We start from the raw sequence: 16,763 nt of genomic DNA, 5'->3' as shown, positions 1-16,763 counted from the left end.
TTACTCAGGCTATATAACCTAAGACACATGTCAGTGTAGTGCAAAACTACTGACACAACCACTGAAAGGAGCCATGCCATGTATTTCTATAGCAATTTCTAATTTTAAAAATGTGGATTTTTAAATTGTTGTTGTTGATTGAAACATGTTTCTGTTTATGATTATTACTTTCCTCTTCATTTTCCACATCACATCACCTAACCTTTGCTTAATATTAGACCCTCTCATAAGGCAATGGAACTACTATTTAGAGAAGTTAGAGTCTCCAGATTTCTTTTTTTCACATTTATTTATATGTCATATTCTTCAGTTTCACAGAAGCCTAACTACAGAAATAATTTCATTTTTCTATGCCTGATTGCTCAATTATTTTATCTTTTATAAAAATTAGGTTGATTTAATGCCATATCAGCAATTTGAATGGCAACTCTCAATAACGTAAATCAAGCATAATCATAGCTAGATGTCATTTCTAGCATCTCTCTGATTTCTCTGCCACCTTGTGCCTTCTTGAATGTTGACAATGACAGTTAATTGGTCTAGAGATGCTGATCCAGGACATCTGCCAAACTTCACAAAAGCTAAATAGTAGATTAGAAAACCACCACCATACCAACACTATTACCACCACGGTCTATATCTTGTCATATTTAAGAAACACTTTGACTTTGCTTTTTTTAAATTCTTTTTAATCTTTTTTCCCAAAAATTCTTATTTTCAGGCATTTGCAATGACTAACCAAATTCTGGTGGAGAGATCAGTAACAGGTTGGAAAGAGATAGAATATGAAGTTGTACGAGATTCAGCAGACAACTGTGTCACAGTCTGTAACATGGAAAATGTTGATGCCATGGGAGTCCATACAGGTAGAGAAATGTATATAATGGGAGTAACTATACAATGCGTTAAGGCATGAGATCTTTCATATTATTATGCTACTTTCTTTTTCTGGTAGCTATTCTTATTGGCCAAAGTAGCAATAATTATACATTACATTTGCTTAAAGAGACATATAAGGGGGAGGGCAGGCTACTATTATACCTTTTCCTCCATTTTATGATCGAGGAAACAGGATCAGAATGATTAAGTGATTGAACGAGAGTCACATAGACTTTGGCAAAATAAAATTTGGCAGAGACCAGACTAGAATTCATTTATCCTGATTTCTATCCACAATTTCTATTGTATCACAATGAATAATGAGGGATTACAAAATTAAAGTTATTTTCAGTAGATTCTTTTTGTTGTTGTTTATCTCCACATGAAAATATTTTAAAATCTTTCCAGAAATGTTCATGCATTTCCCAAGCAGTCAAATTTGATGTGGGAAATATTGCCTTGAAATTAAGCTTTTCCTGAATGGGCCTTGGGGCCAAGGTCTATCTTTTATCATGAAAGCAGATTATGAAGTAGGTTAGACAAGTTGTGAGCAGCTGCCCTCAATTAAGACTTGTTGCTTGACTCTACCTACAGGTGATTCCGTCGTGGTAGCTCCTGCCCAGACCCTCTCCAATGCAGAATTTCAGATGCTCAGACAGACTTCAGTCAATGTTGTTCGACACCTGGGCATTGTTGGTGAATGTAATATCCAATTTGCCCTGCATCCCACCTCCATGGAATACTGCATCATTGAAGTGAATGCCAGATTATCTCGAAGCTCTGCCTTAGCCTCAAAGGCCACAGGGTAAGCCCAGGACTAATGAGAATGGGTTTATATAAGGGCAGGTACCTAATTTCAAGAATATAAATGGAAAACTCACTGCCAGAGGCAGACTGTGCTGTATTTACAAAGTATATTCTACATTTCTGTATGTTGCCTGCAAATCATCTGTGGAACCCTGAGGACACAGTTATTAATGAGTCTGATGCCAGATTGAAGCAAATAGCATAGCTTGTTCGCTTTGTCTGTCAGCTAATCATAAACTAATCAAAATCTGGGTGGTCAAAGCAGTCTGCTCAAAATCTGTTTCTTAATTCTGCCTTGCAGATGCTGTTGAAAAGTGCAAATTAGTCCTTAATTTCAGTCCTTAATCAACTTCTGTACATTGGGAAGCCTTGTGGCAAGATGTAGACAAATGATGCTGTAGAAACCCAGCATTCAATGCCTTATTTGAGGAGAGGGGGGTAGCGAATTTCCTACAAAGCCAAATGACCTGTGGTTTTTCCACAGGTCAAAACCAAAAAAAAACAAAAACAAAAACCCCCCAAAAAACAAAAACCTAACCAAACAGCTGCAGTAACTAGATGAGGTTGACAGGTATCTTAAGTCAACAACTTGTGCAAATATGATTAGAAAGTGAATTAATTCTACCCACTGCTGTTGTTAATATAGATCTCATTTAGCATTTATATATGTATGACTACAAAGTATTGGTAGTATAGCAGGAGGAATTCTGGGCTGATCAATCAATCGATCAACATGTACTTAAACACTTGCTATATATAACTTCACTGAATACCTTGCTTCTAATTCTGGCTTTATCACTTATTAGATATGTGATTTTGGGCCACTTAGTTTCCCTTGATGAACTTCAGTTTCCTCATCTAGAAACTGAGGGACTCCAACTACATAATTTCTAAGGCTCCATGTGGCTCTAAGTTCTAAGATTTCTAATTATCATTCCAGCTCTCAAATTCTTTGATTCTACCTGTTTTTCTTTTCAACTTCCCAGACACTTAAGAATGATAGTTTTTGATATAATGGAGAAGGCTAAAATTTCTGTTGATTTAGGCTTAGCAAGTTGTCTTAGGTTGATATATGTAGATAGAATTATCTTAAAAGTTGATTTAGAGTTAGAATATGCCTCACTCCTCACATACTTCACAATTCTGGCTTGTCATTTGTCTGACTGCTCTTTCTTAATACTCTGCCTTCCTAAGGGCAGTCATTCTTATACTTTTTCAGGACATCTTGGAAATTTTGACTTTAGAATAGGTCACTAAGAAATGCCTAAGTGAGCATCTTATTTGTCAGACGAATAGGGCACCTACTTGCTTGGGGCTGAGAAAATACAGAATTTTAAAATGCACCATGGTTTAAGTAGGTGAATATTTTAGGTGAACTATGTCTAGATACTTTATCATAGCTCAAATTCTCTGACATATGTCTAATGAAATGCTGTACAGAACATAATCATATGTAAATCTGACATGAAATGAACACAATCATTCTATGAAATTCAGGCTTATATTCTGGATTTCTTTCTTAATGTTCAATAGTTCAACAAAAGTTTAGTAAAATGTTGTCTGACTTTTCCTCTCTAGGTACCCATTAGCATTCATTGCTGCAAAAATTGCCCTAGGAATTCCCTTACCAGAAATCAAGAATGTTGTATCTGGGAAGACATCAGCCTGTTTCGAGCCTAGCCTGGACTATATGGTTACCAAAATTCCTCGTTGGGATCTTGACCGCTTTCATGGAACCTCCAGCAGAATTGGTAGTTCTATGAAAAGTGTAGGAGAGGTGAGTGTCTTGCTTTCTCCTTCATTTATTCTTTATTTTCACTTTTATTCATGGAACTGTGAAAAACATTCAAATTTTTAACGTGGTTGACAAGTAAATAATTTGAAAAGAGGATAAAGGATAACAATTGCTTTATTATTCCTCTGAAAATCACATCCTTTTAAAATTAGTTTAGGTATTTTGTATATGCTGAATATTTTTCTGATTGCTATATATAGGAAAATATCAGGAACAATCCTGATTCTCAAGGAATTTCAAAGTTCTTTTAAACTGTTTTTATTTATAATGTCCATTGAGTGAAAATAATAATAGTGACACCATGGCATTTGAAATCAGTGAACCTATGATCAAATACTGTCTCTGATGATTATTAACTGTACAATTTTGGAAAAGTGATAATCTCTCTGAATCTCATTTTCTTCATTTGCAAAATTAGAAAATTGGGCTAGTTGATTTTTGAAAGTCCTTTCTATATCTAGATCTATAATCCTAAAACTAATAAAACAATCTGAGAGACAACGGAAAATGATCCGGGAATCAGGAAAATAAGGATACTTTCTCAGCTCTTTCACAAGTTAGCTTTCTGGACTAGATTTTGGTTTGATGATTTCTAAAATTTTCTCCTAATTCTTAAATACTCTTAAAGAAACACTGGCTATAGAGTTTCACCACCTGGTTCCCATATCATTGGAATCACTTAGTAATGTTATAACTTTTGATTCAATTTAAAAACCACATAACAAATGTTTTAAAATAGTATGTTAGGTACTCAGGAAGAAACAAAAATTTAACCATTGTCTTATGGATCTCCAGTGCTTCTTTCCATGGAATAGAAAGATAAGACATTGAAAAATATAACTATAATGCAGAGATAGGGAAGAAGATAGCCAAAGCTAAGTATTGTTTTGAAGGGGAAAGAGGATATGAAAGACAAGTTTGTAGAGAAGGGGGTATTTGAGTTGAGTTGGAATTCCAATAGTATAGTTGGAGAAGAACATTACAGAAGCACTGAATGAGCAAAGGCATGGGATAAGAAACTGTAACATTTATGGTGAACATAGAATACATTTATTTTTCTAGATCATAGTGTGAAGAGAAGATAAGACTGGAAAAGTAGAATAATATTGGATGGCAGGTCTTAAATTCTAGGAAAATGGGATTTGAGCTCAGAGGAACTATAATATAATGAGAAGAAGAGTGTATTTGAAGTTGAAGGATGTGGGCTTTGTTCCTAACAATACTTACTACCATTATGCTTTTTTTGTTATCTCTAAAATGAGAGGTCACTTTTAGTTCTAATGCTAATATCCTGTAACTTTATTCAGTAGACTATAGGGAACTACTACAAGTCTTTATGCAAATGAGTAATATTACCATAACTCTACCTCAGGAAGATTAGATTAACATAAATATAATATAGTATGGAGTAGATGGAGAGAAGGGAGAAGTGGGAGGTAATTATGATAGACCAGATGGGTAATATGGAGAACATATATTAGATCATTGTGTCCAGAATGAAAGAGAAAGATGCAAAAAGAGGTAGAATGGAGAGGTCTTAACAGATTGTACTTGGGAAGAGAGGAAAAGGAAGAAGCAAAAAGGACCCCAAAGGTCCAAATAGAGGAGTCTGGTGACTTAGAATGAAACAATAACATTAGAAGGAAGAAATTTTTTTTGGGGAAAATAAGCTCAGTTTGATCATATTATTTTGGAGGTCCCCATGCAACATTCAGGTGGAACTGTCCTTCAGGTAGTTGGAGATCTATATCTTAAAAGAAAGGTTCTAATTACCTTTAAAACCTGTCAGCTGCCATGCAAGCAGAGACTTTTGGTTCCATAAAGAACTACATGAGAGAATGTGGATAGAACAGTGTAAAGTCATCTTTGTCACTTGAAAAGCAAGAAGAAAAAAATATAGCTATACCAACATTGGGCCAGTAGTGTTAATTTTTTCTTCAAAAGGAGAACTTGATTACTCTCTCTGTATTTATGGGATTTCTTGGAGTTTTTGATACTCATGGAGAATTTTAAAGCAGTGACAGACAAGGAGCAATTTGAATTTAAAATGTCTTATGAGTTGTAAATTTTTGTTTGGTTGCTTGATTTTTTTCTTGTGGAGGGGATCATGTTCTCTGACTCTAATGAAGACCAGAGCTGCTATGCTATCAAAAATAACTTTGCTGATAAATGTTTTCAACCAGAAATGAAAGAACTAGATGATATAAATTTAATGAGGAGTATATCTTCTCATAAAGCACACAGTCAAGATTTTAAATTGGAGGACATGGGAAATTTAGACAGTGTTCACTTTGAGGTCATTATCTGAGGTTTTCACTTTTGCTGACATCCATTCTTATTTCAATATAAGCAAGAAGGTGGGGAGAAGGACATGGTACAAATTTTATTTGGTTTTTACATAAGGCATTTTCAGAATTGGAAAAATAAGGTTATTTTGGTTGGCTTCATAAGCTTAGAAATAAGAGAAGAAGCCTAGGACCACAGAGCCACAGGTTTCAGTGTTTATCACTATTAATAAGAGAACATTTGTTCCTTATTGTGAAGCAAGAGTTCTTTAGTCAAAAGTTATCACAGACTCAGTAGGGTCTCTCTCTAGGTTTCAGAACTTGGGAAGAGAAAGGTGACTTAAAACTTTTGGACAGCTATAATTAATATTGACAACTCCAATTTACTTTCAAGTAGAAAAAATTAAGCAGAAATAATTTATTATTCAGTCAATTGGCCATTTATCTCTTTAAAATTTAAAAATGATGCTAATAGCTATCACTTAAATAGTGCTTTAGGGTTTGCATAGTACTCTGCAAACATGATCTCATTTAATCCTCACAACTATCTTAGAGCTAGGTGCTCCCCATTTTATCCCCATTGTACAATTAAGGAAACTGAGACAGGCAGTGTCTGAGTGCTTCCCTAAATACAAGTCCAGCACTCTTATCTATTGTAGCACCTAGCTTTTACTATCATAATTAATCATAGAGAATATTTTGTTAATTGTATTCTTTCTTTCCTACTCTGATAAACTAAATTAATGTAATTACTAAGTAATTTCAAGGCAAAAATTAACTTTGGCTAAGATTTATTTGGTCTTTGGAATTCTTCACCTTTTTTGGTAATAAATCTAGATAGATACATGATTTTGTGAAATTTATGAATCCCTCCTCAGAATTATTTTTTAAATGAATAAAATAAAATACATAGGATTATAAAGGAAATCAGTTATGTTAAATATAGCCATTTCAGAGACCATAGACTAAAAAGTTATTATTTTTAGTCTGATAATATTAGTTATTATTCCTTTAGGAACAACCTAGTAGTATCTATTTGCAAATGATTAGAATATATTTTAAATCATTTAGAGAAAATGGTTTTATAAAACTATAAAACTTTAGAAATGAAAGAAATTTCATAGATAATTTAATTAAACTCATTTTGACAGCTGGGGAAAATGAGTACTAGAGAGGTTTAAATGACTTTAAAATCTTAAAGCATGTTAACAAGAGAGCTATAATTAATATCAAAATCTTCTGATTCCTAGGTCAGTGTATTTTCCAGTACGCCACCATGATTCTGATATTTTCAGCAGACTCATAAATTTGACCATCATGCTCCCATTTAGCAGTAACTAAGACCTTGTTACCTGAGAGATAGCAGCAGTTGTGGATTTATGATCCACGGATTTAGGTTGGAATTCAGGCTCTGTTGCTTATGACTGAGGTCTTCAGTTTCCTCATCTTTAAATAAGAGATTGGATTAGATAATCTCTTAGATCCCTTTTGACTCTGTAAGCCTATAAAGCTCATGATTTTGTCAATATTGCTTTTTCTACAAAGACTAACTCTTTATTGAAATGATAGTATAAATATTGATTAAACACTAATTCTGTATGTGTGTACATTTGTATTACAGAAAAATGCCATTTGAAGTAAGACTGGAAAGACTATAATAAAGCTAGGCTTAGATTAGTGCCTTTTTGCTATAATTAAAATTATTTCTTTTTTATGCTTCAATCTGTATTCAGACACAATCAGTTCTTTCTTTGGATAAGGATAGCATTTTTCATCATAAGTCCTTCAGTGTAGTCATGGATCATTGTATTGCCGAGAATAGCAAAGTCATTCACAGCTGATCATCCCACAACATTGCTATTACTTTGACCACAGCACATACAATTATTTCTAATCTGTTTAGTCCTAGGTTTTAGTTTTTTACTTATTTATAGTACTATTATGTTATTTTAGATAGGTGCTTTTGATATCCATACATACACACACATATAAAATCTTGATATAACAAATACTTAAATGCATTTCAATGGAATTTTTAATGTAGACATCTAAAATAGCTTCAGCTATGAAAGTAGAATATAATTTTCTAAAATTATATTCTAATAGTCCGAATTGTATGTTCACATATGTTTGCATACTTATAATTGGGCTATACATATAATAACCCCTGCTATAAATGGCCAATATACCCTTATAAACAAAGCAAGGATAAAGTAATCAGACTCAATTTTGTGTGTGGATTGTAGAGCCTGTACCAATACATTGCTGTATAATCACACCTCAGCAATGGGAGAGGAAAACTTAGTAAAATTTTTAATAAAGGTTATAAAAATGTCTTTATTTTATAGCAACACATAAGTAACATATGAAGTGTTTCATTTCAAGCAGACTGCTGCAAGCCCTTTCTCTGATTAAATGGAAAATCTGGGAACACAATGTCTCATTTTATGCATGACCACCATGAGAAATTAGAGGACATTTTGAGTTATTCTGTTATTATGTCACTTTTATTTTAGTTTTAAAAACCAAATAATCTGAAAACATTATCAGGATAAATCTGTGATCTTTGAATTAGTGGGATGCCATACAATTAAGTTAAGGAGTTTCTAAAAAGCCTCTGAATTAATTATATAAAAATGTTGGTCCTGGGAGAAACCTTAGAAATCATTTATTTCAATCCTTGCATTTTACAAAAGAAACTGAGTTCCATAGAAGTTAGACAAGTTAGACAAAAGTCCCGGGTTACATAGATAATCAGAATTCAAATGAAGGCCCTCAATTCCAAATTTAGTTCTCTTTTCCCCATACCATACTTTCTTGATAGACTGGAAAAAAATTACAGTACTGCATTTGTAATCAAGAAGATGTAGGTTCCAATTCTACTTTATTTACTTAATAACTATTGATTCTGGACTTGAACTTTCTCAGCCTCAGTTTCCTCATCTATAAAATGGGAATAATAGTAGCTATAAAGCTTAACTTTACTTAGTTATTCTTAAGGAGATAAGAATGTCTCTAATTTGTTTGGAAAAAATTTACAGTTTTATACAGGCTATCTCAAAAGTCTTATTGAAGTTTTTAACTTTAATAGCTTCAGCAGCTTCAAATGGCACTAAGATTTTGGATATGCCCTGTATAAGTAAACATTGTTGTAATACAAAGAAGCAGAGACTTAGAAGCTTTGGGTGCTTTCCTGTGCTAATTAGGAACAGAGTAACAACTAGAACCTATGGCTCCTGATTTTTCATCCAGCAATTTTTTCAAAACATATTATTTTGCCTCCCAATAGGTCACAGATAGTAAATATGTATATCAACTCTTAAAATTCCCTTTAAAACCATTTCTGGAAACTAGCCTTCATCTCACATCCTGCAGTGAAAGGGAACTTAACTGTCTCCTTAGACAACCCTTTCAATTTTAGAGCAACTCTAATCATTAGGAGTGAGCTTAGATTGAGCAGAAATATAACTCCTTGTGCTTCCAGTTACTTCGCTTCCATCCTTCTTTTATACTTAAATATTAATTTTGCTTAAAAGCAACAAATAACACAATTTCCTTCAGGAGAGGTACTAGAGAGGGCATTCAATATATTTTACATCTGGCTTCATCTAGCTCTGTTAGTCTATCTTTGGAAAGGTGGGAGCAAGAGAAATATTGGACTAGCACACTACCCACCATGATAAATCCCTAAGATTCCTAATGGCTATAAAGAATCCTTAAGAAAACATACTGTTTTGAGATGTTTTGTTTTGTTTTGTTTTTCTTAGTAAACCTTACCATCTTATCCATAGTAAGAGTCACCAACCTTTCTAAATAATTTACCCATTGCTCAAAGATACAAATCTAGGAAGCTAGTTCTGTGTAAGAAATCATAGAACTTTAATGGAGCCAGTGTTTCCATTACTTTTTCTTTAAGTCATATACCAAATACTCAGCAGCTTGATATTTTACTCAGAAATTTAAAGAACAATCTATATGATCAAAACAATTAGATTTCCACAAGGTCAGTCTATCATCTCATGCTTTCCTGCAGTTTAAGGCAGAATCTTTCCTCTTCCTCCCCCACAGTTGTTCTATCTGAGCAATCCACAATTAATTGTAAACATGACTGTGGCAACCAAACTGACTCTGTCATGGGAAATATAGTCTCTGAACGCAGTGTTAGGATATTTCAGTAATGATTGCTTCTAAAGGTTCCATTACTAGGAATTAAAACCCATAAATAAAATCAAGCTGTCTTACATACCAGCAGATCATTGTGTAGAAACAGTTTTGTTTCTTTGCTCATATGGGACATTTCTCTCCAATTATTCCTATAGAAAAAGACTGAGAATGACAATGGTAATCTTACTGTGTAGAGACTCAGGTTTCAGACACTACCTTACCATAGACTTTAGCAAGCATGGCTGAATCTCTAAGCAATAAAAGATTTTGTTCCAATGCAAAAATGTATCACAAAGACATAATCAGGGAGAAAAAATATAAGAAATGCATTTAAAATAAAAGCAAGATTGTTCTTCCTCGTATTTCACAAATTATACATTTTTTTTCATAGTAAAGTTCTTAACAGAGTCACAGTAGCTAGGAGCTATCCTGTTCCGCCTAGCCATGTAATGGAGCTGTGTTATTCATACTGATTTTTCTTTCTAACCCTCCAAAGGGAACCCTTTGTTTAAAATTACATTGGTTTAAGGTTTATTTATTCAGTGAGATCTCCTTTTCTTGATCAGGTATAAAACAGGACCCTGTAATGACTCAGGTCTTGCTAAATCCCACAATCAGGTTACCCTTACCTTACTGAAGACTGTGCTAAAAAATAAATAAAAATAAATCACATAACTGCCAATTAAATTCACTACACATTTTTTGGTCTAATCACAACTGGGCTCTAATCACTGTAGAAGAATTTTAAACTATTTCCCTCTGCCTGACTTTCACTCTTCACAATAGCTATTCCAAAATTATTTTCTCTTGAAACCCCCTGTACCATTCTGTGCTCTCTTTTAGCAAAGAGAATATAATAAATGTATCATCCTAATAAAATGGAAGCTTCTTGAAGGCAGATTTTTTTTTCATCTTTTTATGCCTAGTGTCTAGCTCAAAAGGTCTAATAAAGTGGGTATTAATGGATGCTTGTGGGATTAAAAAATGTGCAAGGTTTTTGTATTAACATGAAATTCTTAAACTTGTGTTTCTTACAGGTTATGGCTATTGGTCGTACATTTGAAGAGAGTTTCCAGAAGGCTCTGAGAATGTGTCATCCATCAGTTGATGGTTTTACCTCCCGTCTGCCAATGAACAAAGATTGGCCATCTAATCTAGATCTTAGAACAGAGCTTGCAGAACCATCTAGCACACGTATCTATGCCATTGCTAAGGTAAGGAAGAAACAGGTGGGAATTGAAGACTTATTTTTTTCACTATTTTTTTTTGTTTCCCAAACCAGCATTTGAAACTTTGAAACTTTAAAACAAGGAATCTGAGAGAAATAAATGATCAGAGACTTCTACAGTTAATGGAAAATTCACTTTTCTTTACTTAGCCTTAATGACATTACCATTTCTTAGAAGGAATGTCCTTTGCAGCATGTAGATCCCAATTTGTTAACATGCATACACAGATACTTGCATATGGTTTTGGAAAGATGCCTTTATTGATTATTCATTTTTCCCAGACAATCCTTTACTTAAAATTGAAACAGTCAGTGTTGCATTTTAGAAAAAGGATCAATTTAAAGGCACGACTTACAAGGTGCTGCCCTCCGACTGACCTTCTTTATTATATCCCAGTTCCTTAAGAGCATTGACAAGTAGCAGATGAGACAAAGAAAGAAATCCAGTACCAATAAGCTCTGATTCTTGCCTTGTTTCTGATGTGGCTCCAGTTTTTGGCCCCTTTTTACAATATATTAGGTTTTTTTCCTACTTGGATAGTTTTATATTGGAGAATTTTCTTTTCTTTAAGAGTCTGCCTAGCCAAAAGCTTATTCTACATCCTTTAAAAATTTTGATTCTGTTGAAGCAAACAAACAAAAAGTTAAATCTTTCTCCTTTTCACCCTGTAGTCCCTTTTCATGCAAATCAAGCACAATATTAATCTTCTTTCATGTTTACTGTGCCTGTAGTTAGGAAATTCAGCTCATCTGATTCTGTGAAAGGTGACTCAGGCAGCTGGGATCTGTTTGGTCAGAAATCCCAGAATGATTTTTTTGACATTTAAGAAAGAGTGAACATTAATCCTTGAAGAGTATCAAGCCACATTTGAGCTCTGAAGCCCCCCTTTACCACTGTATGTACCCATGTATGCATAGTGCTGAAGTGATAAGAATATGAATTTCTCCTTTAAAGGGAAAATCAGCCTTTGTAATTTACCTTTGTAGCAAATGAAAGACATTGTAAGTGGTTTTGAACCCAGGAACAGTTTACAGTTATTAGCCCCAAAGGGAGGGGAAAATAAGGGGGAAAGTAAGAAGGTTTTTTAAAAAAATACATACAACTTGTATTCCCCTCTCTATTACCCTTTAAGTGACTTAAATGTAAAATAATTAAATTTTAAAAAATTGAAAAGGATTAGTGTCTTTTACTAAATAAATGAATACACTCGGTACTATGCTGATCTTGGGTCAAGAATTAAGATAATTAATGGCATTCAAATAAGAAGTTAATATTCAAAGTCTTAATTACTTCTTTATTTTTTCTTTCTTCTGCCCTTCTTTCACATTATTACAAAATTTGAGAGTAATAAAGGACCAAAACAGCTCTCTAGTCTCTAACCCATATATGAAAGGAATCCCCACCGAATGTTGTTAAAAACAATCCCCTCAAAAATGTCCCAGGAAATACCCAGTATATTTATACATTCATTATATCACTCAAAAGGAAAGAAAGGTGATATTTCTTAGACTCAGCAGCCTAGCTCCTAGTCTATCTTAAGTGAATGGGTAATGATCCCTAAAAACAGGGAGTTGCCAAGGTGCCTCATGGACCAGGAACCTAAAGATAAAAAATGAAAAACTCCCCTTCTAACTTTTTAAAGATTGGGGATTCTTTTTCAGCTGAATTTTTTTTAGTGGGTAGAGCCTTTTTCCGGCACAAGTACCTGACATTCTTTGAAGAAAGGAATATGACTATGGTTTAAATTATTGGCTGCCAGCACACCACAGGAAGGAACTTAGTTCTGTTTGTTAGAGGTCATCATTACTGTTTATTTCTACCCGCTACTAGGAACTTGCTGATTTTGACAACGAATTTAAGGCCTGGAGAGAGCTGAAGGGAAGAGAAAAACTGAAAGGAAAAAAATGAGTAAAGGGAGTGTATAAATCTTTGCTGGCTTTCAAGAGTTTCAGTAAAGGGCAACTTGCTTACAGGCTGGTTGTCTACTACAGTCATATTGCAAGATGACTGGATCAGCTCTCCTGGTTTAGGGGCACACAGGGCATTATTTCTGATTTTGAAAATAGTAATGCAGTTTCAGAATGGTTTGGGGGTGATAATCACTTCTATGCCTGTGTAGATCAGAGCCAGGAGGTATTGATACCTGAAAATGAAGCAGCAAGGACTAGCTAGTATTTTGCTTTCTATCCCCAAAAATGAGTGGGACTTACCAAATAGTTAGTCTTCCTCTGTTGTAATGGCCCACAAACCACTGTGGAATGGTATCAGTTATTTGCTATTGGAGTTATAGGAGCCCTATGCTAACTAATAACTAATAACTAAGGTTTTATTTCCTGTACTCTATCATAATCAGCATCAGATGCTTATTTAAGAATAATGAGAATATTAAGAACATTAATAATAAGGAAGATATTTACCTTTTTGTTGGTAGGAAATATTTTCCTTTTTTTTTTTTTTTTTTTTTTTTTTTTTGAGACAATTGGGATTAAGTGACTTGTCCATGGTCACACAGCAAGGAAGTGTTGTGTTTGAGGCCAGATTTGAACTCTCCTGACTTTAGGGCTGGTGTTCTATCCACCACACCACCTAGCTGCACATTGCTTAATGCAAGGCCAGTGCTCTATCCACAGTGCCAGTTATGTGCTGTAGTCATTTTTGACAGTCAAAATAAATGAAAGACTATAGAGAATGATTTCATATATAACACATTTGGATCTTGAAAAATGTCTTGAAAGAAAATAAATACATGCATAGAAAAGAAAATTCCATAATTTATAGTGGTAGGTGTATTTCATTTTCCTTGGGGGATTAACAAAGCCTTATATCTAAATATATTGCATTGGAGATAACATTGGGTTGTTTTTTCCCTAGTGGAAATGGAGAGATTTATTTTAAAATAATAAAAATGGAAACTAAACATCTTTAGAGAGGTTTAAAGACAGCATCTAATCAAGAAGGCTTAAAAGATATAAAAAGTTTGTTGTTCAACTTTAGCTCATTTCTTTTTTCATTTTGCTCATGTCACATAATTGATTAATCAACAACCATTTATTAAGTGCCTACAATATTCTAGGTTCTTTCATAGGGAATAAAGACAAAAATGAATCAACTTCTACCCTCAGAGAGCCTGTGTTATGTAAAGAAGACATGTACATAAGCAAATATATAAAATATATTAGTAAATGTATATGTATTATGTAATAATGATAATAAAGGTGATTAGGAAAGCAGTAGCAATGGTAGTAGGGAGAAATCAGGAAAGGTGTCATGTTGGAAATGTCATTTGAACTGATATATACAGTTAGGAGATCTGGGTTTAAATCCTTTCAGTTCTGCCTATTAGTTATGTCACCTTGAGCATATTACATAGACTCAGTTCATTCATTGATAAAATGAAGATGCTGATACTTGCACCCCCTCTCTTATAAGGATTGAAGAGAAAGCACATTATGCAATCTTAAAATTTCTTTAAGAATATCTTATTAATTTTCATTATTGGTTTATCATAGGATTTTCAGATGCAGGGGTCATTAATTTGAATAAGTTTTTTTTTTCCCCAGTAAAGATGCAACTTTCTGAAGGAATAATATAGGAAAATCTCATCAAAGAATAAACTAGAAGATTATGATTTTTATCCCACAGTTTCCAACTAGTGATGAGAGTAGCATATTTTTGGCTTTTTTTTTTTTTAAAAAGGTGACTCTTTTAAACCCTCCAAGCTGGGCAAGGAGGATAAGGCTATACAGAGAGAACTCATTTTTCAAGGGACTTTCCTAGAGAATACACCTCTGGGATTTATTTAAGCAATTCACTGTATCTTATTTGAAAATACAATTGACAAAATCTTTGGACTTATTGGAAGGAACTTCAGTGATTCTAGTTTCATGGCTCATATCTCAAGTCATAGCCCCAGGCTATCTAAATAACATGGCAAAGGATGAGTGCTAGACTTTTGTGAAGTGTTTGTCGAAGTATACTCTTTTATTTTTGGCAGGCCATAGATGACAACATGCCCCTGGATGAGATCGTCAAACTTACATCCATTGACAAATGGTTCTTGTTTAAGATGCGTGACATTGTAAACATGGAAAGGAAGCTAAAAGGACTAAAAAGGTAAGGAAGCATTGTTCTCAGCTACCACAGATGCCTCCCAGTTTGTCTTGGCATTTTACCCAACAGCACTGAGCAAAGTGGTGCTGGGTCCTCAGAATAGCAACTGTGGCCACAAAATAATTGATAATATTTTTCTCTTTTAAATTATTCTCAACATGGAAGAAATGATTTGTTATGTATTAATAATTTTAACCTCCTACATATATGGTGATTCTCTTCTATAGCATCATCATTTGTTTTATTGAAAAAATATAAATATATATGTGATATATAATATATGTATACCCCATGACCGAGAATTCAACTAGTTTTAATCTTTTTATTTATATATATTAAGATGACCTTGTTATAGTTTATACATCTTTAAGTCCTACTCTTATAGTGAGTAGATCATTTTCTTGCCTTGGAGAAATTGACATACCCATCATTAATCCTTCTCCCAATATTCTTTTAATGATAGCTCATGCTTTAGTATGTTTTATAGAACAAATACATCCTTTTGTATCTGCTAATAATTTCGGAGAATCATGACTGCTCGCTTCAGCTTGTAAATGGGCCACATTCTAGCTTCCATTAATAGACATTTTGCCACTTGCTCTTAGAATTCATTAACATTTTTCTATACTTCAAGGCCAATTATTGTTAAAATTCCATTTACAGTTCAGGGATGTCCATTAGTACCCTTCTCGTGCCCCTTCAGGAATACCCAGACAATGCCAATTGTTACTTTAATAATGAAGCTTGTTTTAAATCTCCTTTTTGCACAGACTTACATTTTTTTGGGAGAGTACATCTGACAAAAATTCAAATGCAGGTTTTAAGCAGCTATCTTTGGCTACAGGCGAAATTTCTTCTTAGTGTCTTCACCTTCTTACTTCAGATGTTGTTCTGAACTACTGTTTCACCTGATGTGAAAGATTACCTCTTCTACTAGCCTTATGGCATGTTTATGCAGAGAAATAATTCTCTCAGGATAAATTGTTCTTGTAGATCTTGGCTGATTTGAGGTAATATAGAAAATCTACTTAAGAAGTTGCCAAAGCCCTTAAAAAAGTCCACAGCCCAAATTATTGAGCCATTTGGAAAACAGCATAATTTTTGAACCCTTATTTGCCCATTTAGGATAGGAACAAGTGTGCCAATGAAAATATTCACTTTTTGAACAAAATATTACCTCCCTTCTCTTCTTTTTTTAACCTGGTAGCTATTTAAAAAGTCCATGTCTTGCTGTGCAGATTTGTGCTTCTTATTCTCCTAGATTTAGAATAGCTATATTTTTAGAAGCAGTTATATATATATAAATCTCCTACTTTTTTCTAGTGATCACATAAAATGAACAATAGATAGTAATAAATTGAGGATCAAGGCTATAAATTCGTCTCTGAGTTTTGCTGACTTGAGATTTCCTTCCTTGGTTTATGATGCCAACAGAAGCACCATGTTGATAGTCCATTCTACCACTTTCTAGCTTCATGCAACTGATTTTGAATG

General features: G+C 33.8%; 1 protein-coding gene across 2 annotated transcripts in view; it reads left to right on the top strand.

Annotated features, from left to right (window-relative positions):
* The window catches only part of CPS1 (carbamoyl-phosphate synthase 1), a 165,003-nt gene that overhangs the window by 83,315 nt on the left and 64,925 nt on the right, over nucleotides 1-16,763 (top strand). For both annotated transcript variants that reach the window (XM_074298800.1, XM_074298801.1), the window contains exons 18-22: nucleotides 722-866; nucleotides 1,474-1,684; nucleotides 3,265-3,463; nucleotides 10,968-11,144; nucleotides 15,154-15,272. In XM_074298800.1, the coding sequence (XP_074154901.1) occupies nucleotides 722-866; nucleotides 1,474-1,684; nucleotides 3,265-3,463; nucleotides 10,968-11,144; nucleotides 15,154-15,272 (851 nt within the window). The remainder of the gene's footprint in view (nucleotides 1-721; nucleotides 867-1,473; nucleotides 1,685-3,264; nucleotides 3,464-10,967; nucleotides 11,145-15,153; nucleotides 15,273-16,763) is intronic.

The sequence above is a fragment of the Sminthopsis crassicaudata genome, chromosome 3, assembly GCF_048593235.1.
Source record: "Sminthopsis crassicaudata isolate SCR6 chromosome 3, ASM4859323v1, whole genome shotgun sequence".
NCBI classification, from domain to species: Eukaryota; Metazoa; Chordata; class Mammalia; order Dasyuromorphia; family Dasyuridae; genus Sminthopsis; species Sminthopsis crassicaudata.
This window is presented reverse-complemented; position numbering and strand designations above follow the sequence as displayed.